This window comes from Pituophis catenifer, unplaced genomic scaffold (assembly GCF_029215685.1).
Source record: "Pituophis catenifer annectens isolate HBS135680 unplaced genomic scaffold, rPitCat1.0.hap2 SCAF_16, whole genome shotgun sequence".
In the NCBI taxonomy this organism is placed as follows: domain Eukaryota; kingdom Metazoa; phylum Chordata; class Lepidosauria; order Squamata; family Colubridae; genus Pituophis; species Pituophis catenifer.
In genome coordinates this window covers 2,635,441-2,659,938 of record NW_027256896.1, presented here as the reverse complement: position 1 = coordinate 2,659,938, position 24,498 = coordinate 2,635,441, and the positions used below count along the sequence as shown (strand labels likewise).

The window sequence follows — 24,498 nt, the reverse complement described above, 5'->3', positions numbered from 1 at the left end:
CACAATGATGGGCTCTTCATTCGTGGCTGCTTTGATCAAAGCAGCTCCAGAGCTTCCCTTGCTTGGCATGAGGTTTCCGAGGAAAAAAGTGGAGCTTCAAAGCTTCCCTCTTCCCTGCTCATGTACACAGCTTGAAAGCTCACTCAGCCTCGGTGGCGGCTCTTCATGGACTCTTTTCAAGCCCCCTTGATGGCTTCTGAGCTGTCATTTGCTGAGACAAATGGATTTGCATCATCCGTAAACTGAGCGGTAGGAGTTGAAATCATCCAAGGCTGATTCAAAAATGCTTTTTTCCAAAGGGCAGCTGGACTTCCTTGGTTTTGTCTTTGAAAACATTTTGCTTCCCATCCAAGGAGCTTCTTAGGTTCTCTTCGAGAAAAAGAGATGGATCCTCATTCTTGGATGAGAAGCGAAACGTTTTCAAAGACAAAACCAAGGAAGTCCAGCTGCCTTTTGGAAAAAGTACCCTTGGGACAACTATGACCTGAGAATCTCCACAGACATTCAAGACTAACTTTTGCAAACTGTCCAACCTCTTTAGGCCCTCACAGTTGCTGACTGGAGAAAGGTGATGCTGCTCTGAGCTTTTGGGCCACAACAACTACACAAAAGTTCACCGCCCAGATTCCAAGAAGAGGCTAATCACAGGAGAACTACATCCTGAAACAGGGTCACTGCCTCCTCACCAGTCAGCCTGCTTGCCATCTCCCAGCCCAGCCAAACCAGCACCCCTTCAGAGACTCCCTTCTGGAATTCCCTTTGAGGGAAGCAGCTACAAACACAACCAGGACTCCAGTCGACAAGAAGGCAAACAAGGGGGCATGGAGGGGGTGGGTGGGTGGGAGTGGTGGGAACAGAACCAAGAAACACAACATTCCCTTCCACTCATATTATGGTGATTTCTTACCACATTTTCTGGACAATCTAATTTCCTTACTTCCTTTCCCCCTCTTCTCTCTCCAGGATTAGAACATTTTCAGTAGCGAGGCATCCTTCTACCTGTCCCATATTTCCAAATTCAAATACAGCATTTTAGTGCACACAAAGATGAGCAGAGTCTGGTTCCAGAGAGGCTTCCTTGTCTTTCTTCAAGACACAGGATGGCAATTTCAGCACCAATAGAATATTTGTAGTTCAGAGTTGAACTGTAGGGTCCTTGGTGCTCTCTGAGCTCGGTGGTTTGCTTGCAGACATTTCATTATCCATCTAAGTAACACCATCAGTGCTAGAAGGGAATGGGGTTTCCTCTCCGTTTATTTACAACTGACTGTTGGTGTTGATTAGTGTTCTCAGTGGCTGCTTGATTAGGCTGTTGTTTACTGTTTGGTTTTATTTTGTCTGAATGGGTTGTTATAACAGAGAGCAAACACCACTCCCCACTAGCACTGATGATGTTACCTAGTTGGGTAATGAAACATCTGCAAGAAACCACCAAGCTCAGAGAGCACCAAGGATTCCACATCAACGTTTCCTGGCAAGGGGCTCTGGCTTTTCCTTGACCCTGTTTTTAGGAGAAAAGCCTGGAAGAGGAACATCTGTGTGCACACACATCTTCCGTGCAACAGGAAGGCCTGCCTATTCGGATCGTCTGCCAGAGAACATATAGGCCAGATGGTACTGAGGCAAAACTGCCAACCAAGGCATTCTTCCAACCACTACATTCCTTCTGTCGGCCTCTTCAATGTGGGGTGACAAAAGAAGAAGGTTGTCAGAATTGCCAACACAATGCAGGGAAATTCTTTTGCGCATTCTTTGGTCTCTCATTGTGCTCAGTGTTGCAGCGACCCCAAGGCCACCAGGAAGCAGCTCCGTTTGGAAAGGAAGGAAGAGTCCCTTCACTTCCCCAGGTGCAGGAGGAGCCAAGCATCAAACCTGCCCCACGTTTGGCACTGAAAAGCTCACAGCCCTGCTGAATTGGGCGTACTTGCCTTCTGAAGAAAAATGCATTTAAAAGTCTTCTAATTATTGACTACGTAAAACGATTTACATTATAATATAGCTATCTATACCTCCTCTTGTTATTTTTAAACAGTACTTCTTTTAGCATCATCTTTTGAAAAAGCTGCTCTTCTGTATGAAACAAAAGATACCCATGCTCAAAATGTCTTTCCACAGGAGTCCCAGAAAACACGAATCTCTCCTCTCCTAGCCAGAGAGAAGGAACTGGCACCTCCGTCTCTATGATGTGATCTCTAAGCCCATTATGACTGATAAGGGACTCACTACTTGCCCCCCCCCACCTTTCCATTGGAGATTTGCCTGACAAAAATCCAACACCCAGCCACCCCCACGGTTTACCCAGGGGTAGAGTCATCCTTGGCTCCTGGGTGGCCCCACCAGTCACCAGAGCTCTGGAGAAAGGCGGAGGTGTATGCCGAAATCCACCAACCATGGAAACCAACCAAGTCAGGGAAGAAGCCGGAATGATTCTATTTTTAAGTGCACAGGAAGCTGAATTAAATCTCTCCCCTCTCCTGATGTACATTTTGAGAAACGCAGGGATAATTACATGAAGTTCATTTGCATTAGAGATTGGAGGCAATCAGAAAGCCTGGAACTGGGTTCCTTGTTTTGCAACATGTGAGAGGTGGTCAGATTTTGGTGGTCCAGTCCTGGAACGGACTCAACAGTCTGACCTGCTATTTGATCTCCAAGGTAACCAGGAAGCCATAATGCTACATGAAGGCAATGGTGCAGTATAAAGAACAGCCCTCCCAGCTTTGCACCAGAAGAGGGGCAAAGCAGGGCTGAAATCCAGCAGGTTCTGGAGAACCGGTAGCGAAAATTTTGTGTAGTTCAGAGAACTGGAAAATGTCACCTCTGGCTGGCCCCAGAGTGGGGTGGGAATGGAGATTTTGCAATATCCTTGTGAGATGTAAATGCCTTATTCCCTAATGTGTAAATAATGTATATATGGGACATCGGGGGTTAACTTATTCTTTGGTTCCTAATGTATTCATAATTCACCACTCCCATTCTTGGCTCCACCCCTTGTATATATAAGGAGCCACCTTCACCATTTTCCTTGCTTCTATCTGTGAATATTCAGTGAATATAGAATGCCTGTTATAATTAAAGAGAAATATATTTAAACCTCTAACTCTTATTATCATTATTGAGTCTGATCCTGAAAATATTGCAACAAGCTGGTAGCAGAGGATGGTTAATTGACTCAATAAATACTTAAAGATGTCTAAGAAAGATAGGCCCAACACCAGGGCCTACAGCAAAGAAATAGAAACTGAACAAGAAATAATCAACGAATCCACAAACGCGATTTCGAGAGAATCCGAAGAATACACCACTGAAGAAGAAGAACTAATAAATGAAAATAATGACCAGGAGGAAATCGAAATAGAAAATAACGAACTCAGGTCAGAGATATTAAAACTATTAAAAAGCCAGAAGAATGATGAAAGCCTCATCGCGAATCTCCAAGAAATGCTGAAAAACAGCGGAGCAGCGAGAGAGAAAAACATTGCTAAAGAGAAACCCAAAGACCAAAAAACTGTGAGTGATATGACTACAGAGAAAGTCGTTATGAAAAAGAAAAGATGTGATCCCGCGCGAAATTTTGAATGGCAGCCATCTTGGTTCCAACAAGCCTCCAAAGTGAGCGAAGCAGAGCCAATCAAAATGCTCAGTTCAAAATTTCTGGCGCGAAAAACGTTATCAGACAACGAAAGCGAAAAGGAAGATTCAAACTCTTCAGAAGAACCAGAATCAGAAAGCGAAGACGACTTAACGAAATCCCAAGTAAAGTCAGCAATGAAGACGCTTTTTGCTGCATTTGGGCCAAAATTAAAAATTTCCAAAGCGACAACGAAGAAGCTAGAGAACAAGCCGATACCTCAAGACCTGCACGCTCCCATCCTGACTTCGAGAGCGACGACGCCCGAGCCCAGAGAGCCATGTCGATTCCGCCCTACACCGCAGACCGGATCAAGTACCAACGCACACAAAAGAAAGAAAAGAGCAGTCGCCGCCATCAAAACTCCAAAAACCGAGCCAGAAACCGACTCGTCTGAAGAGGAGCAGAGCGAGCGAGCTGCAATGGAGAGAACCTTCCACGACGACGCCAAAGAAGAAATGAGCAACGCGCATGTGCGAAACTACGTAGACGGTCCGGAAAGACTTGAACTGGCCAGAGAACCGCGCAGACTCGTTGCGAGCATCCCCATGCCGTTTTGCAATTTCCTGCACTTGCGAGACCACGGACTACCTCAGGTTGTAAGTAATGGACAAAATAATGTGGGAAACTTACCCAGTGACTTCCCAAAACTTAGAGTTGATGGCATTAATTTGCAAGAATGGTATCAACAGCTTCAGGTTGTCTTTATGAAAGAAAATTTACTATTCTTTATCACTAGTCCTCCAAGAAGACCTTGGACTTTAAAAATAGATTGTTTACATCATAGAGCATTTTTCTTAATAATATCTAGCGTGTCTCCTGCAATGTATCATAGCATCAAACCAAACCTAACTGTTTCAGAAATAATTCAATGCATGTTTAATCTGTTTCACAGCGATAGTGTAGCTACCACTACAAGAATGTCTAAGGATTTCTTTTCTTCCAGAGTAAAACCAGGGGTTTCCATAAGTGAGCATTTGATATCTCTAAACAAAATAAGAGCTGAGCTGCATTTGAGGGGGGAAGTGATTTCAGATCAAACAATGAAAAGTGTTATTATCAATTCACTTGATTCATCATGGGATAGTTTTATGTCACACTTAGACACCATCAATCTAGGATATTTATCCATAGAAAGTCTATCTAACAAATTGATAGCAGAAGACAATTCAAGAAAAAATCGTTCCAGCAATCACACAGAACACAAATCTTTTAGGAAGGTAGCTTTCCAGGAAAAATACAATGAAGCTTTTAAATGCCATAATTGTGGGTCCAGGGAACACAATAGAAGAGACTGTCCCAAAATCTCAAAGGAGAGACATAGGTCAGAGTATAGGAGCAAATACAATTATAGACAGTCTTCCACAGATAGACATAAATATAGAAGCCCACCAAATTACAGAGATAGTAGAGGGGGTAGAGAAAATTCAAAAGAGAGAAAATCTGGTTCACTGAATGGACTAAATAAACAAGACAGCACTAAAACACAACAAAATGAGAACAATAATTGGCTTATTGATTCTGGGGCAACCAACCACACCACTAATAACAAAAATATATTGTCTTCATTTACAGAAGATAAATTTGTAATAAAGGTAGCTAATCAAGAAAAGGTTCAAGTATTAGGCAGAGGAAATGTGACCTTGCCTGGCCTAGGAAAAATAGAGGGGGTATTGTTAATTCCAGAAATACCTCATAACATACTAAGTGCCATAAAACTAAGCAGAGATTCTGACATCAATATAGTTTTCTCAAAGGGGAAAGCAACTTTAGAGAAGGACAAAACAAATGTAGGCACTGTGATGATTAAAGGAGGCCTACCCTATCTAATAACAAAAGAAAGATGGTTACATAACATTGATTCAAATATGGAAGATTGTATTGAGGCAGATGATGAAAATGTTAGTAACAGTGACAATGATGAATGTAAAATATCTCATGATCACGCAAATACACACAATGAGAAGAAACCAAGAATAGGTAAACCAATTCATGATGAGTGTGCTCACATCTTGCATAGGAAGTTAGGACATGCAAGTTTTCCTGTAGTACAAAAAATGACTGAACACGCAGAAGGTGTCAAAATAAAAAATTGTGAAAATTATTTGGAATGCTCAGTATGTAAATCCACTAAACTAAAAACTAGTCCCAGACCAAAAAAATCCAACAGATCAACTAACAAAATTTTTGACTTAGTACATATGGACCTAGTTGGTCCATTAACTCCATCAATCACTTATAGAAAACGTTACTTCCTAACAATAGTAGACGATTACAGTCGCTATGGTTTTGTTTACACATTAAAACACAAGGATGAAACCTTTCAGAAATTTAAGGAATTCTACAAACGCATAGAAACACAACATAATATCAGAATAAAACAAATTATGACAGATAGGGGATGTGAATTCATGTCTAAAGAATTCTCCCAATGGTTAAAGGATAGAGGAATGCTACATTTCACGTCTAGTCCATTTTCTGCGTTCCAAAACGGGATTGCAGAGAGAAAGAATTCCACACTACAAACCATGATTAGGTGCACATTAGAGGATGCTGGTTTAGGCAAACAATTTTGGTCAGAGGCCTTACATTATTCAAATTACACTCAAAATAGAACCTGGTCCAGTATTGTGAATAAAACACCATATGAGGTGATGTATAATAGGAAACCCAAATTAGCACACATGCACATATTTGGAGTCACTGCAGACGTACACATACCTAAGCAGTTGAGAAGAAAGGGAGAAAACGTATCCAGAAGATTAAGATTTATGGGATATGAAACTGGCACCAAAGGGTACAGATTCATTGATAATAATAACAAATTTATAGTCTCCAGAACAGCTGTGTTCCATGAACAGGCCAATTGGTCTAAATTACATCTTAATGAAATATTTCCAAATAAATGCAAAGATACAAAATCTTGTGAGGAAGGGACAATAGAAAATCAAAATATCAACAAAAATAAAAACAAAACCAAAACTTGGACAAATAGTCAGCACAAAATAAAGACAGACACATTAACAAAAAAGGAAGCAAGATATTTGCATGATAACCATAGCAAACCCGAAAGAGCTATTAGAAACAATAGAAATCAAGTACCAAATAAATACAGAGATTACATAATGCATATGGATGGTGAACAAATGACACCTAATACATATGAGGAAGTATTAAAACTCCCTCGTGAAGAAAAGGAAAAATGGGAACTAGCTATGAAAAAAGAGATGGAAAGTTTGCAAGGATTAAATGTGTTTACACCTGCGATTGCACTTAAAGATAAAACGATTATAGGTACCAGGTGGATTTATAAAATTAAGAATCTAGAAGGAGGCAATACTCTATACAAAGCTAGATTGGTTGCACAAGGTTATGCACAAAAATATCCGGAGGACTACACTGACACATACTCCCCCACAGTGAGAACAGAGAGTGTTAAAACAGCTCTAGTAGTGGCATCTGCACTCAATCTTGATGTATTTCAATATGACATACAGACTGCGTATTTACACGCAAAACTAGATAAGGAAATATATGTAAGAGCACCACACAGTCAATACACTAATAAGAATGAAATTTGGCTATTGAACAAGAGTCTATACGGATTAAAGCAATCTGGCAAAAGATGGTACGATTGCTTGGTAAAAGTACTTAAGACCATGGATTTCAACGCTACCACTGCTGATAACTGTTTCTTTGTAAAAAAGAGTGATGATCATATTGAATTTGTATTAATTTATGTAGATGATATTTTATATATAGGAAAACACAAGGAGAGAAGAGAAACCTTTGTAAATAAGCTAAACGAACATTTCTCGTTGAAATCTCTAGGTAAGGTAAACAAATACCTTGGCGTACAAATTAACAAAACTAGAAGAGGATTCAAACTTACTCAGAAAGATAAAATCATTGAACTTCTGAACAAATGCAATTTAAACAATGCCAAACCCTGTGACACTCCTATGCAAACTGATTTCCTTAGAAACACTGATGAATCTTCCCCTGAATTCAAGGATAATACATTTTATAGATCAGTCATAGGTTCACTTCTTTATATATCTAATTGGACCAGGCCAGATATTGCATTACCACTCAACTTATTGTCAAGATATGTTAGCAAACCAACAATGTATCATTGGGAAGCAGTCAAAAGAATTCTAAGATATCTGAAAAGTACATTAGACTTTTGCTTAGTATTAGAACCTAGTAATGGTAAAGAACCAAAACTTACATGTTACGCAGATGCGGATTGGGCTGGAGATATATCATGCAGAAAGAGCACTTCTGGTTATATTTTTCTATTAAATGACTGTCCAGTTTACTGGTACACTGGTAAACAAGAACTGGTAGCCACTTCGACCACAGAAGCGGAATATGTTTGTTTGTCCAAAGCTGCAAATAATCTTGTATGGTTTAATGATTTGATTTCAGATGTTTGGAAAAAACCTGCTTTGCCTTTTGTTATGCATGAAGATAATAAAGCAGCCATTGAAATATCCAGATCCGATGCCATTGGACAAAGGTCCAGGCATATAGATATAAAATTTAAACATGTGAGACAATTGTCTCAAGATGGATTTATCAAAGCAGTGCATTGTGATACCTCTGAACAATTAGCTGACATATTGACGAAGCCTTTACCTTCTAAACAGCACAAATATTTAACATCAAAATTATATGTCTTATATTGTCCTGAATCTGAATGTAATTGGTGTTGTATAGCGAACCGGCATTTAGAGGGGGATTTGTGAGATGTAAATGCCTTATTCCCTAATGTGTAAATAATGTATATATGGGACATCGGGGGTTAACTTATTCTTTGGTTCCTAATGTATTCATAATTCACCACTCCCATTCTTGGCTCCACCCCTTGTATATATAAGGAGCCACCTTCACCATTTTCCTTGCTTCTATCTGTGAATATTCAGTGAATATAGAATGCCTGTTATAATTAAAGAGAAATATATTTAAACCTCTAACTCTTATTATCATTATTGAGTCTGATCCTGAAAATATTGCAACAATCCTTCCCCCAGGAGTGGGGTGGGAATGGGGATTTTGCAGTATCCTTCCCTTGCTATGCCCACCAGACCACACCACGCCCAGCAAGCCATGCCCACAGAACCGGTAGTGAAAAAAAAATAGATTTCACCACTGGGGGAAAGGAAGCCTCTCCATTTGCCATGCCAATCCCCATCTCCCTCCAACAGGCCAGGAGAGGGCCCTGGAAGAGGGCAGGAAGGAAGGATGGAAGATCTCTCCCCCACTAGGATGTTTTCAGTTTTAGCCTCCAGCCCTGAGATCTGTTAGGGCTTTGTCATCTAAGGGCTAAACAAATCCAAGACAGATTAGCTTTCAGAGAGGCTGCCAGTTTGCTTCCCAGTCCCGTTCAAGGTCGTGCTGCTCTTGATCTTTAAAGCCCTACATGGCATAGAATTAGTTCCCTGAAGAACTGCCTCTTCCTGGTCGCATCTACCCATCCCATCAGGTCTGGCAGGAAGGGCCTGTGGTGGGTCCCGTCTGTGAGGGAGGTCTATCTTGATGGCGTTTAGGGGAACAGCCTTTTCTGCCTCTGGAACATCCTCCCTCCTAAGGTGAGGTTGTGACCTTCCTGACAGCTCTTGAAACCTGAGCATCCAAGAGGGAGCCTGTGCCCTGGCTGTTTTACATCCTATCTCCCATCTTGTGATCTTGCTTGCTTCGTTTTGTTCCATCCAGTTTGTTTTCACTGGTCTTATTGAATGTTTTAACCCCTGGTTTTATTGTTCACTGCTCAGAATCACTTCGCATGAGATGAGCAAATTGATGATAATTAAGATAGTTTAACCAAATGGAGTCGAGGGTCTTTTCTTTCCTAGGGACCGGGCTGGGGTGGGTCTGATAAGGAGTCTTTAATGTGCTTTCCCTTTGCACCATTTCCCGACTGACCTCCACGAAGGCCATAAGGCATATTTGGTTAACAAGACGGCAGTTCTGGATTCTGCAGAAGGTAACTTTGAGCTTGTCTCTTTTGTGAATGAGAAATAGCAACTGTGCTTTCTTCAATGAAAGGCTAGAAAGTTCCTACCAGCAAAACTCAGTCTCAGCATAGAAACAGAAGTGGCAAAACAATGTTGTTGTTTTTTAACCAGAAAAAGCAGGGCGATATTTAGGGACAATACAAAGTGGCTCTAGGCTGTTTCCTTGCCAAACTGACCTCTCTTTAAGGAGCAAAATCACCTCCTTTTCAAGCAGAAGCAAAGATTTCTGTCCCCTATAAATATCACAATTAGCAGAAATGCCTGGAAATAAAACTGTCACTCTCAGTGCCACATTAATGTCCATACCAAGCTCCAGAATAGTCCCCTAGAAGAAGAAGATTTATTTTTTACGGCTCACTAAAGAATCACCTCCAGTATTTATAGCTAGAGGAAAATTGACTTGCATTTATTTACAGCTGCTGATATCAAGCTCGGAAAATAGTCCTTTTATTTCAACTGGTCAGAATTTGCTTTCAATGCCAAAGATGTGCTTAAAAGTCTGAAAAACCAAAAAGTGACCCCTGCCACTATTTATTTTCACCGGTGGTTGAAAAACATCACCAGGCCAAGAGCAATCTGTCTGGAGGAGACCCCAATCTTTCCCGACAGCTGGCAGTCCTGGCGTCTACAGAATGTGACCCCCCACTCAATAGAGCAGATCCCTCCTTAACACCAAAACTGCAAAGTAGCCTGATCTAGTTGGTGTAATAACTATTGGTGGTTAAACATATTGAACCAGTTGAAGTTTAGTTCCAGGAACACGGAAGGGCAAAGCAAAAGAGTAAGGGAATCCAGAGTAGAAATAGACGCAGGAGATGGATATGGAAGAGGAAAAGTCAAAGGGAGATTGGGAGTAAGGAATGGAGAACGTTGCAGAGCAACAGGACACGAGAACCTTGGAAGAAGGTTCTTGCAACTTCCCTTTGGGAGAACATAGCCTAACAAATGGACCTGGCTAGAATTCATCTACTCATGGGCTTATGTTTTGCTTGAAAGAATTTTTAATTCTACCAATCAGAGAATCCTTCTAGACCACGGGTGTCAAACTTGCGACGTCACGTTGTCATCACGTGATGTATCGCGACTTTTCTCCCCTTTGCTAAACTGGGGGTGGGCGTGGCCAGCGTGTGATGCATCCAGCCCACGGGCCAGGAATTTGACACCCCTGTTCTAGATCCTCTTTCTGGAGTCATGATGGAAGATCCATCTTAGAAAGTGCTGAAGGGACAGTCCTCTTCCTTCTCATGGTCACCTTTTTATGGGATGCTACAAAGTTCTCTCTTACTCACTGTACACCTGAAGTGAACAACTGGGCTACTCACTGGGTAGCTTAGATGGACATTTCATCAGTGCATGGACAATACTCTGCTCAACTCTTATTTTCTATCTACAGTTTCCAGGGAAGTCGAAAGACTTTTAGGTTGATATATGAAAATAGTTTGGACTGAACAAACTACAACTTAAATCCAAAATAAAGGTAATATGGATACATTTCAATAGTATAAAGCTCACAGTTGGATTTAGACAAGGTTGCTCTCCTTGGACTATTTGGGACTTCTCTTCAAGTTAACCCTAAATGGAGAAGCTTGGAGGGCAGTGGTGGTATTCAGCCGGTTCTATCCGGTTCGGTCAAACCAGTAGCGGCGGCAGCAGTGGGCTCCGCCCACCTGCCCAGACGTCATCACATCCTGTTTTTGACGTTCTGCGCGTGAGCGGAAGGTCCTGCGCATGCATGGAGGTGGCACGTGCGCTCACATTCGTGAACCGGTAGCGAAGGTAAGTGAATATCACCCCTGTTGGCAGAGGACCCGGCCATATCTAGCTCCACAATGAGGCAAAGCCAGGGTACGCAGCAGAAACATACCTTATCTAGCTTGCTTATCATCATAGGTTTGATGATTAAAATGAAAATATATATTGCAATATAATGATATAAACCCTGGTCATTCATAATTGTGTCCTGAGCTGGACACAAGAAGGACACAGTTTGTGTTGTAACGTCACAACACATTTTCCTCCTTTGGCCTCCTCCATCCCCCAATCCATCCAATAATTTTCACTAGGAGGGAGAGACAAAAAAACAGAAGGGAGCCACCGGAGAACTTTCTATTCCGAGAGTCCATGTGCAACAAAGAGCTCATGTCCTGAATAGCGGCTGATTTCTCATTGTGTTTGACTGAATTATTGCTTCCTGCTGAGTAAGCAGAGCTGCTGCAAAGACTGTAGAAGGAAGTTAAAAACTCCAATATCTCCGCAAAAAAGGAAAGGGGAGAGAACTAACAGAATGTCGGCAGGCAAGTTCAAAAAGTGAGAGCTCAAGGAGAGATTTCAGGTTTCTCTACTGAAAGCAAGCACAGATAGGAATTCCAAACACAAATCAGTAGATTGTAAAAAAAAAAAAAAAAAAAAAAAAAAAGCTTACAAAGTTGTTAAAAAAAGAATTCCAGTAACTGTTGTACTTGAGATGGAAGATATTTACAATAGTTTAATTTTTGCATGTTTTTCTCCCTTCTCCACAGTGTGAGAGCTTTGAAGCCATTCTCTCAATCAGAGGGATGGTTTTCTTCACAGGCTGTTTGCTTCTGACCTAATCAGAAATAGTTTTTCTACCACTTTCCACCAAGTCTATCCCCACTTCTTCCTTCTTGGAAGAGCCTAGTGCTTTCCCATTCCCTTTCTCCTAACCAGGAGTTTTCTCTCAAATCTGAAGAATTCTCCTCTTCTCTCTCCCCCCATCTAGTCATCCTACAGCAGGGATCCCCAATCCCCAGGCTGTGGCTCACTACTGGGCCATGGCCTATTCGGAACCAGGCCGCATGAGAGGTGAGCTGAAGCATGTGCACATGCATGTGCAGCTCCACTTGTGCAGTGTCCCAAAGGCTTCTCTTCTCTCTTGTGCGAGTGAAGCTGTGCGCACACATGTGCACAACTGGCTGCCACTCGTGCAGCCCAGTTCCTCTCTCCCCCCACCCAGTTGGGCTGCCAAGCCACCTTTCTCAATGTCCAAAAGCAGACCAGTGAGAGTAGAGGCTGAATGGGATGAATACGCCCTGCTCAGCTTTGCTGAATCACCGAGGCTGCCTGTGCAGGACACCTGATCTGCTTTTGAAGTGTTGGGCAGCCTCGGTAAGTCTGAAGGAGCACAAGACCACACCCCCAAAGGCTCCTCTTCTCCACGCCAATGGATGAAAGGGTTCAGGGGAATGACCTCACACTGTTTCAGGCCTTTCATCTCTTTGCAAAAGCTTTTGGCATGGGGAAGCCTGAAGGAGCGTGAAACTCTACCCCAAAGATTTCTCTTCTCTCTTGAGTGAGTGGAGCTGTGCATGCATGTATGCACCCTGGCCCAGTTCCCCTCTCCTGCTCCCCACCAAGCTGCAAGTGTTGGGAACTGTGTCCTAAAGGAAAAGGAATTCCTTGCTTCTCATCCCAGGGAAACAGGAGGAGGCTGCAGGCAGCAGTCATCTCAAACCTTAGTAGTTCATATAATCACAAAGGCATTGCTTGGGGTAGTATTTATCTTCTCTGGTTTACCATTGGCTTATGGTTGATGTGCTAAGGGACAATAACATTCAGAAGTTGATAAAGAGTTCTCCAAACTCAGAGTTGTATCTCTGTTGGAAATGAGATTGTTTGGGATGCTTTCAGGTCAGAAAACCTAACAGTGGGACAACTGAGCGATTTCTGCTATGGAAGGGAGGCTCCTACAAGAGATGAGATGAACCATCTTCATTAAAAGGTCAATGAAAACTAGTAGAATATCCAGGACTTTGGCATGTGTTAAATCAGCAATCTAATCCAAGGATACCAAAGGACTATATAGGGAGATAAGGAGATGCACCAGACTGGCTGATTTGGTAATTAAAATTTTGGCAAAGCAGCAGATTTGCCAAGTAAGGTCCTTAAATAAGGACCTCTTAAATAAGGTCCAGCTGGGCAGTTGCGATGATGCAACCATAAAAATTCCTTGTCTGGGAAGAAGGAATGTATAATTGGCCCCTCTGATACTATTCAAGAAAAAGGGGAAGATGAATCTCTAAAGGTCATCTATCTGAGAGCCAAGGAAAACATTCTGCTGCTGCTACTGCATGAGGATCTGTTTGCTGTGCCTTCTGGTTCCCAGAGTATCACAGTGCACTGTTCATGTGGGAGGAAGGTCATAGGGAACAAATATTCAGACTTGCATGAAAGCCAGGGGTGAAATCCAGCAGGTTCTGACAGGTTCTGGAGAACCGGAAATTTTGAGTAGTTTGGAGAAGTAGCAAATACCACCTCTGACTGGCCCCAGAGTGGGGTGAGAGTGAAGATTTTGCAATATCCTTCCCCTGCCACACCCACCAAGCCACATCACGCCCACCAAGCCAGGCCCACAGAACCGGTAGTAAAAAAAATTGAATTTCACCACTGATGAAAGCCCATCACTTTCTTTGCTCTGTGAACTAGGAATGTGGGTGAGTGAGTATTAGCCCCCCAGAGTTCTTGAGAGTCAGTTTAAATTATTAAGTTTAAATATTTCTCAAAAGATTGAGGGGAAAGGGGATAAAGATAAAATCTGGGAATGGCTTACCACTAGAACATTAAAATAAGAAAACAAAGGCTTGATTTTGTCTGCTCGAGGGCAAGCTATTCAAATGAAGGCTAGAACAGAAAAATCATCAAATGATTCAAAGTACAGATTGTGGAAAGAGGCAGAAGAAACAGTAGATTATAGCCCGTGCAAGAAGATTGCACAAACTGATTATAAACAACATAACCCAGGAAAATTACAACTAAAAACAATAATTTTGAATTGCCATGTAGTTCTTTCAAGGAAGCAAGGGAATTGCATAATGGAATTGTCATGCGTAAACCCTACATTCCTCCAAATTAGTTCTTAATCCTGAACATCATATCTCTTGTCTGAGAAAGAAAATATCTTATTACAAGTGTCCAGAAAGAGGCCTACTGCTCCGGGGCTATAAAAGAGAACGGAGAAAGAAAGGAAAGGAACTTACAGCTTTGGGCTTGAAGGGAGGCTGGATTTCTTTCTGCTCGAGTTTGTCCCAATCAATATATCGGAAAAAGGCATGCTCCTTGATATCTCGTTCTCCTTCCGGGCCGCACCCCAACCGCTTAGCTGGATGCTTGGTCATGAGCTTGGGAAAAGGAAGAGAACATGGTTCACCTGCCAGCTTTCAGAATGAGAGAACCAGGTTAATAACTATCATCCTCAACCTCTAAATTGCTTATTTTCTACAACATAATCCTGCTATCTGACCCTTTCTCTCCCTCTTCCTCTCTTCCTCTCTCATCTCTCAGAGGGAGCCCAAACAGCTTTTCTGGGACAGACTGAGAGGAGGGCAAATTCAGTTCAAGAGATGCGTTTGAAAGAGTCAAAACCAGCATTTTCAATTGTACACTGAAACCTCTAATACAGGTCGTGCCTGGGTAACGACAGTAATTGGGACTAGAATTTCTGTCACTAAACAATGTGACCATAAAACACAACATCTCATGACCACATCACTTAGTGACAGAAATCAAGGTAATCCCCATTGCTGTCATTCACTGAATCCCACAGCAGCAGGTCTCCTGTGGAAACCTCAGAGCACTGGAGATTGCCGTGTGTGAGTTGGAGAGGACCTCCTCACAAGCTTTGTGAAGGACTCAGAAGCATCGTAAGAAGGCAGCACATGATTTGGAGACATGTGCACAGGGCCTTGGGAAGAAGCAGCTGCCTCACACAAGGCCAGGCCAGGCCAGATGCATAGGGCCAGCAGTGGGAAGAAGAAGATGGTGAAAGTCAGCCAGACAGGTGGATATGGTAGGAGCTTTGTGCTGTGGTGTCAGGGTAGCTGGCTATGGTGCGAGGCTCGATGTGGCACTCGTCGGTGGCAATGGTGGTGCCAGGAACACTGGGGCTGAATAGGGGCTTGGTACCTTCAGCAGTCTCAGCTGGCTGCTGCTGCCCCTGAGCCTTTCCGTCAGTCCCAGGGCCACCAGTGCTGCCCCCCACATGCACACACGACTGCATTTCAGGCACTTGGCAACTGGCTTGCAGCATTCGGCAATCACACAACTGCATGTCAGGGTTCTCCAAAAGAATCAAAACTCCAAGGCAGGCATTTTCCTCAAAGTTTGAATTTATTAGAGATGTCATATTGGCACATCTGGGAAAACCCAAATCTGAAATCCCCCTGGGTTTTCCCACCCAAAATAAAATCAAGTTCCTTTCCCCTGCATCCACATGTTCATCACCTGGTCCAATCAGGTCACTGTCCCAACTGTAGGTGACTTCCAATCACACCTCCCCAGGTGCTGGCTGAACATCCTTGACTCCCAAGGGAAAAATGTTGTTATGACTACACAGCTCACATTGTCTCCACCCCCATCCTGTTCCTACAGCTTGCCCATCCACTGCTGTGGCAGCCCTGAAGACTCCAATTAAAGATGGCTCCAGTTTTTGGCAAAAAAAATGCCTCTAGGAGTACATTGATTTGCTTAATGACTGTGCCATTCACTTAAACGCTGCCATTAAAAAGTCATAAAATCTGGTCCAGATTTTTGACTGTCTTGACATATGATGGAAATTTTTGGCTCCATTATGGTTGTGAAGTTGAGGACTATCTGTAATTCTCCTTTATTATAGGCTATGTTAACTGAATCTTGCAAGTCTGAAAGTATGAATCCCACTGTCACTTTTTACCATCTGAATAGTCTGGATGGATCTTTTCTAAGGTTTCTTTCTCTGCCTGTTACTTGGTTGCAGGCTCCTCTCCCTTTTATCTGCTCATTGCTTAGGCAATATCTCTACCTCCCTCTTCCAAGGTTGTTCTCGTATTCTGTAAAGTTTAGCTAGTGGTGGGATTCAAGTAATTTAACAACCGGTTCTCTGCCCTAATGATTTCTTCCAACAACCAGTTTGCCAAACTGCTCAGAAAGTTAACAACTGGTTCTCCCGAAGTGGTGCGAACTGGCTGAATCCCACCACTGGGTCTAGCCCAAGAACAACATCACACAATCCAGCCAAAGTTCACTTGTTTACTTGCTAACACCATAAAGAGAGAATCGTGCTAGACTAACCTACCCTACTATAATCTAATGGATGAACCCTGATAGATTCTAGAGAGTGGCTGTCCTAAATCTCTTCTTCTTCCCATGATTCAACTCCAGAGTGTGCTGTTTGTTGTTTCACCCCGTCTTTGGAAGGTGCTCCATTCTCCCTGGAGAACCTGCTGTGTTACTGTAGTGTGTCACATCACTTCCCCTTCTTAGACACATTCCATTACCTATTCCATTACAAGTAATGCTGCATGAATGGTCCTTGAACAAATGGTCCTAAGTGAGGACTACCTGTAACCAATGGAAGATCCAGAAGACTGGGGTTATCTGGGTAAGATGGCTCTTAGGGAGCACCAGGCAGACTGGATTTTTGGTTAAACTGCAGTTTTCATGTAGTCTTTATCAGCAACACCAAGGAAAGCGCATTGTAACAGTCTAATCTAGAACTTCCTACTCTGAAGTGGACAAAAACTCTTCTGGTCCAGCTGGTTATGGTTTAGCTGGTTGCTGAACAATATTCTATTGATACAACATGGAAAGTGATGGTGTTTTGCAGCTCTTGTCACCACCATTTACGTCGGAGGGTGAGGTCATAGGATTCCATCATGTTCACTCTTGAATCCTGAAACCACTGGAGTCCAAGATGTTGCTTCAACTGCTTCATCTCAGTAAATCAGGGAACCCCTAAGAGTGGTATCCAGAAAACCATCTTATCCTGCACCCTCATCGTCTGGAGTTGCAGAGCTCAATTAGGCATGTGGGAGGAACTGCCAGACATCTAGCAAACAGCCCTGGTGTTAGGCCAGATGCTGCAAAGTTAAATGAGATGCCCAAGGAAAATTTCACGAAACTGTTCATAATCTTACATTTAAAATCCCCAAACTGTTATTTTACAGCACTGGGGAAATTTGTGTCTAGCCATCATTCTCAACTGGCGAATCGACCAGTTAAGCATCATTTAAAATTTAGGATTAGAACTGGAAGGGCTGCTGGTCCATGCACGCTACCCCTCAGCTACTTATCATTTGAACACATAAAAATTCACCTTTCAGAAGATCTACACCAGAGGTCTTCAAACTTTGAAGTTTGAAGTTTGAAGACCTCTGATCTACACAAACCCTGGTGGCATTCCAAGAGGGGCAATGTTGAAATGGAATTAGAACATAGAACAATAGAGTTGGAAGGAACCTTGGAGGTCTTCTAGTCCAACCGTTTTATCAAGCAGGAGACCCTATACTATTTCAGACAAATGGCTGTCCAGTCTCTTCTTAAAAGCCTCCATTGATGGAGCACCCACAACTTCTGGAGGCAAACTGTTCCACTGGTTGATTGCTCTGTTAGAAATGTTCTCCTTTGTTCTAGATTGCTTCTCTATTTGGTTAATTTCCATCCATTGTTTCTTGTCTTCCTTGTTAGAGCATTAGAAAATAATCTGACCCCCTTGCCTTTGGAGAAGCCCCTTAAATATTGGAAGACTGCTATCATGTCTCCCCTAGTCCTTCTTTTCATTAGACTAGACATACCCAATTCCTGCCACCATTCTTCATATGTTTAGCCTCCAGCCCCCTAATAATTTTTGTTGCTCTTCTTTGCACTCTTCCCAGAGTCTCAACATCTTTTTTATATTGTGTTGACCCGAACTGGATGTAAGTATTCCAAGTGTGGTCTTACTAAGGCTTTGTAAAGCAGCACTAATACTTCATGTTATCTTGATTCTCTCTCTCTCTGTTTATGCAACCTAGGATTGCATTGGCTTTTTTGGCTGCTGCCACACACTTCTGACTCATATTTAAGTGATTGTCCACTAGGAATCTAAGATCCCTCTCACAGTTATTGGCATTAAGCCAGGTTTCACCTGGTCTGTACCTATACAGTTGGTTTTTCTGGCCTTACTTTTATCAAAATCTTACTTTTCATCACTGGAGGTTTTTAAGAAGAGACTGGACAGCCATTTGTCTGAAATTGTATAGGGCAGGGGTCTGCAACCTTAAACACTCAAAGAGCCATTTGAACCCATTTCCCATATAACAAAGAGATAAAGTATCTTATTATTCACATCTTAACAGCGGCACATATAGCGTATGCTCAAAACTGGAAATCCGAACTTCTACCAACAGAAGAAAAAATAATTGCGAAAATAACAGAATGTGCAGAAATGGACAGACTTACAAAAGAATTGCAAGAGAAAGACGATACTGATTACTATTTAGTCTGGCAAAGGTGGTACTCCTGGTTAGAGGGAAAGATAGGACCAACAAATAATACATTTTGTCAATCTAACCAAGAAACACAGACAATCATGTAAGAGGCAAGATAGAATGATGGTGTAGATAAATACCTAGAAGGATGTCTAGAAAATTATATAGATGTAGTTGATATTTTTATAAAAAAGAAACCTTGGATATGTATAAATGTCTAAATAAGTAAACATCTAAAACAGATATGTATAGATAAAAATAGACGAAATAGAAAACAACCACCGATGCAACAGCTTTCAGAAGTCAGTCAGTGGACTGAGTTAGTGTTGGTCTGTTTTTTCTTTTGTATTGTCTTAATGTATCCATGTTTGTATGTATTTTTGTTTTGTGTTTTTGTTTAATTTATAAAACCTTAATAAAAAAAAGAAAAGAAAAGAAAACACCGGGAGCCACAAAATCCTTCCCGTGCCTGACTATTTCTTGAATGGCCACAAAACTAGCATATGTAGTTGAATTAAACGTTCTGTTTTCTTCTGAAATTTTTCTTTTCTTGGATTTATCCATGGTTGGCCTACCGGGGGTTGAAAAGCTCAGTAAATCGCGTGCTGGCGGGTTTCGTACGTTGGCGGTTGTGACGCATATTTTGAGTGACAGGGAGCCACAGCAGAGGGGTGAAAGAGCCCCATGCAGCTCCAGAGCCACAGGTTGCTGACCCCTGGTATAGGGCTTCCTGCTTGAGCAAGGAGTTGGACTACAAGACCTCCAAAGTACCTTCCAGCTCTATTCTGATTATTATTAATAGTAGCATTATTTATATTGAATTTCATTTTGTTGGTGATCAGGAGATCAGTTGTGTACAAGGTTGTTGGTTTCAGTTGCATGCATACTATCTGGAAGGAGAAGATGAACACAGAAATTCTGGGTTTGCCCAATGCTAAAATAACTCCAGTTTACTGTATAATACATCCTCGTTGTAGTATCCTATAGCAGGGAGCAAGGTACACGAATGGTTGACTTGTTTAGGCAAAGCTGGTCAAGAGAGGATAGAAATTCTGTGAATGGAGATTGGAGCTTTAGTATTTTCTGATGGGGAGCAGGCTAGGGGGAGAGCCTCTGCCTCCTCAAAGGAGCCCTGTCTGAGCAGACCCCCATCCCCAGCAAGAGATAAGAAGCCGAGCCTTACTGTGGAGGAAATATCTACGAGTCTACAGCATCAAAGCAATTAAGTGCAAATGCTGCCACCCCGTTCAAAGAATAACGATCTGTTCTTGGAATCTCTTTTTCATTAACACCAAGAACACGAAGGAATTGGCAGCCTCCGGCCCTGAAGGCTTTGGCTTAATGAAACAGCTGGTTCTAAGCAAAAGCGGAGAATGCACAATGGCTGTTTATCTTCCCCAGCCTCCTCCTCCAGCCAAACCCTCTCTGGCAAGCAGGAGACGACACAGTGAATCTGGCAGCAGCAGAAATGTTAATATCCTGGCCGTGGTGTTTGGCTTCCTTCCTTTCTGAGATGGAAGACAGATGGTAGATCCAAAGGCTTGATAAACCTCGGAGGAAACATCCAAGAGGGACCCAAGAATAGCAGACCAGCCTTCTTTTCAGGCCTGTCGGGAAGGAGCCACGTGCAGGGAAGGGCTAGGCTGAGAGTTGAGATCTGGCCAGGAAAGAGCACCATCAGGAGGGCAGCAAAGAGCCTGCTCACCAATGTGAGCAACTTACAATATGCTCCTCAGCCAAGAGACAGGCTTCAGCAAAGGCTGTGGTTCAATCAGAGGTCCAAACTGACGGCCTCAGAGTGAAGGGGAAGCCTGCTGCGCATCTGAAGGGGATGACAGTTGACACCCAGTTCAAGAGTCCCAAATCCTTTCATTGTCTGCTTATGGGAAGCCTCATTTGGCTGAGTGGGAGAAACCTTGTGAAGGTAGAGGCAATAACACCAACCGGTAAGTAGATGTTGTGGGCTGTTGGCCGCTGGTCCCTCCAGCAACTGGATCAGATGAGGAGGAGGCATGGGAGTCAGGGTCAGCATCAAGGCAACCTGAGAGCTCCGAGGGAGAAGAGGGAATGGAGCTGGCAGAGAGAGAGGGGTCCAGTGCCTGATGCGTGGATGCACAGAAGGCAGAGCAGAGGAGAGCAGTGGAAATCTATGGGCTGGTCCTTCGGAAGGAAGATCCCCCGCTGCTAGCGAGGCCCCACCCTAGCTCTGGGGATCAAAGGCAGGGGTGAAGATGAATAGATGTGGCAGACAACTATTCATCTCCCTGCCGGACAGACTTGTTAGCCTGAAGTGAGAGAGAAACTTTTTGCCGGGGCTGCTGGCGCTCCTAATAAAGGAATCATTGAATTAACTTTGGAGGGTTTGCCGTGTTTGGGGAGCTGGATCAGAATAGTAGAGCTTTGCTCCAGGTCCCACCTAGCAGGAGCAGGATGAGGCTCAAAGGAAATTACGATGTGCAAATGTCAGCCCTTGGCAAATTCGCACATCCTTCTTATTCAATTATTCCCACAGAGCAGAATGAAGAGGCTGAGTGGATTGTAGCATCTGATTGCAGGGGGAAAGGCCTGATCGGAAGAGGGCTGGGCCGGAAGTGCTGGCTTCTTCACGATGGGGAGGATGGAGAAATGGCTGTCTCCTTCTGCAGCCTGAAGAGGGTTCTGTGCTACTCCCCACCCCCGGCGCTCTGTGGCTGTGTCCCTTGTCACAGAATTAGCCATTTCATACCGCACCAACCAAGCTCCCACTCTTGGTGTCTCTTTATATACCCTGCAGAAGCAGCTCATTGGCAGAAGTGAGCTCGGTGGAATTAAACTTGTGCCATATGCGATGGAGGCGGAATGGCAAGTGGTTCCATTCCTAGCTCTTCGTTGCCAAGCGCAGGGCTGCCTCCTCCTCCTCCTCCTCCTCCTCCTCCTCCTCCTCCTCCTCCTCCTCCTCCTCCTCCTCTTCTCCAAAAGGGAGGGACATGGTTTCAGGAGGCAATACTTCTGCCCAGCCACCCTGCATTGATGAACTTCTCAGCTGCTCCGAGGATGAAGCAGGATGAAGCAGGATCCTCCGACCAGGATGAAGTTGTGTGTGTGTTTTCAGCAAAAGAAATTTCTCAGATGGATACACTGGTGTTGGAGGGGGGTGGGGAGCTTGCCAGGCACAGCACATCTCAGACAGCTTCAGCTGGTCTTGCCTCAGTTAAGCAAAGCTATTTCCAGCCAGTTGAGACTTTGCCCGTGGAGAAACAAGCCACACCATCAGCTCCATTTGGGAACATGCCAGCCAGATACGCTGCTACTCAACTGGCTGCAGCAGAGGCTGCCAGAAGGGGCACCGGTTCCCTTTGCCAGGGAGCAGCAAGCTGGCTGTTGCACTGAGCATGTGAGCACTTCCTTGGGAGTGGGGGGTGGAGGGGAGGCAAAGCTTCTTGATGCTGCCAGTCTGTTCACCTGGAAACAGGGTTATTCCAAGCGCCTTTGAAAGTCCCCACACAGAGGTGAGAGCAAGCGCTCCTGTTTAGGTGTGACAAGCCAGGGGCTCTGGGGCAGCTGAAAAGAGACTCCAGAGATGATAGTAAAAGCTGTTGTTGTACAAAGCATCTCTTTCCATGAAAACACGGCGCACACCTCTTTCACAGCCAACTCCACGCGCTACCAAAAGGGGAAGATTGGAACCACTTCCACAAAGCTTGCTACTCAAGTTAGTATAGTCCCATCTGTGGAAAAGGAGCTCACAGTTTGAGTGACAGGACTGCTTCTTTCATTGCAAGCCCTCCGGTGATTTCAGCAAGAACTCCAGATCCTGAGCAACCCAGTTTCTGGGGATAAAGACTTTGGGGGGTTTAGAGTTGGGAGAGACTCGGGGCTCACTTAATATTGTGTCCTGCTCAACCTGCAGTGCAAGAGGTGTCAAGAACCACAGGACTGGGATCTGAAGTGCCAGATCAGGGTTGGCCCCATCTCAGTTCACCAGTGCCTGTCTTCTTGGCATCTGTCAGCACCTGAGGAGATTCCCTTGGCCCTGGTAGCTCAGGAGGCCTTACGAAGACCTCAGAAGCTGCAGTGGCTGATCAGGGCCAGAGGCTTCCTTTGCTCAGAAGCAGCTGAGCAGCAGCCAAGCATTCTAGCTTTTCGAGCCCTCCCTTGGAGGGGTCTAGAACCAGCTGGGCCTCAGGATGCGCACCCAAGTTCTCCTTTTCTCTTCTGCTCTGGGTCCATGTTCAGCAGCTGGAAGTCACCTCCTTCTTCCTGGGAATTGCTCCGGTCCTCCCTTGCAGCCAAAGTTGAATGCATTGGCCAAACAAATATCTCACTAAGAAGCAGCTTAAAAATAAACATGGCTGCTTTTCCCAGAGGCCATTCTCCTTTTTCGCCTGGGGCTGATGGGTGTGTGTGTGTCTGTCTCCCCAGGCCTGGGGTGGGTGGGGGAGGCATGCATGCAACACCTGGTATCAAGAAGGCGTGTTATAGGAAGGATCCCTCCCCTTTTGATCATCAGAGAACACCTGCTGCGGATGTTGCTCTGAATACTATTGTAGCCAGGGCTGCCACGAGGAAGGAGATGGCATGGCATCATCAGGTTTTCTGAGGGGTATATTCAAGTTCACACTGCATGATTTTGGTGCGTACACAAATTTAGCATTATGTAAGTGTGTGTCATATTTTCCTCCAGCCCAAAATAAAGGCAGCAGTGCGACAGGAAGGGAGGGTGTCCACAGCTTGCTCCCCCTCCCCGCCCTTGCCTGCTTCGGTTGCTTTCCATTCAGCCTTGGCATTTGCCAGAAGTGTGAAAAGCCATTACTGAAAATCCAGCAGATGTTTTAATCAGTCTTATCTCTTGCCAATTTGCAGGGAAAGGAAATAAAACTGATAGGAAGTTCATCATGGTTATCTCTAAATTGCTCCCCCAGGAGAACCAGGCACAGCTTCCTGGAATGGTTTCAGCCACAGTCTGGCAGAGAGGCTGGCTCTGTCTTGGTTCCCGTCCCCACCCCCCACCCCGGATTCACTGACCGCAGGGTCTTTGCGGCCCTCCAAGTAGAAGGAAGCCCTGAGACCTGCTGGACTCTTTGCCCAAAGCGAGGGAAGTAGGGAGGGAATGGGGGTCCCCCCTCTTGGAAGCCCAGCCCCTTCTGTCCAAAGGATGCACCTTGAGCAGCAAATGCTGGGCTGGGGGGCCTGAAGAACAACAGTTACTCCCCTCCACTGTGCCTTGGCCAGGTTCCAGGACAGAGTCTGAAAAGCCCCAGAGCCAAGTGGGCTGGGTTCAAAGGAGGACTGGGCAAGATAGTTATAGCATTAGCAATAGCACTTAGACTTATATACTATTCCATTGTGCTTTAATAGCTCTCTCTAAGAGGTTTACAGAGTCAGCATATTTCTCCCAACAATCTGGATCCTCATTTTACTGACGTCGGAAGGCTGAAGGGCTGAGTCAATCTTGAGCTGGTCAGGATCGAATTCCAGGCTGTGAGCAGAGTTTGCCTGCAATACTGCATTCCAACCACAGAGCCACCAGGGATTGTTTGTTAAAGGATGTGGAGACCTACAGCCTGCCCCACAGAGAGAAAATGGGAAGGAGAGGATGCCCATCTTCAAGATCTACAGCAGCGACCCC

General features: G+C 44.0%; 1 protein-coding gene across 2 annotated transcripts in view; it reads right to left on the bottom strand.

Annotated features, from left to right (window-relative positions):
* Positions 1–24,498, bottom strand: part of PRKCB (protein kinase C beta) — a 235,662-nt gene that overhangs the window by 10,585 nt on the left and 200,579 nt on the right. For both annotated transcript variants that reach the window (XM_070955146.1, XM_070955145.1), the window contains exon 16: positions 14,646–14,786. In XM_070955146.1, coding sequence (XP_070811247.1) covers positions 14,646–14,786 — 141 coding nt within the window. The remainder of the gene's footprint in view (positions 1–14,645; positions 14,787–24,498) is intronic.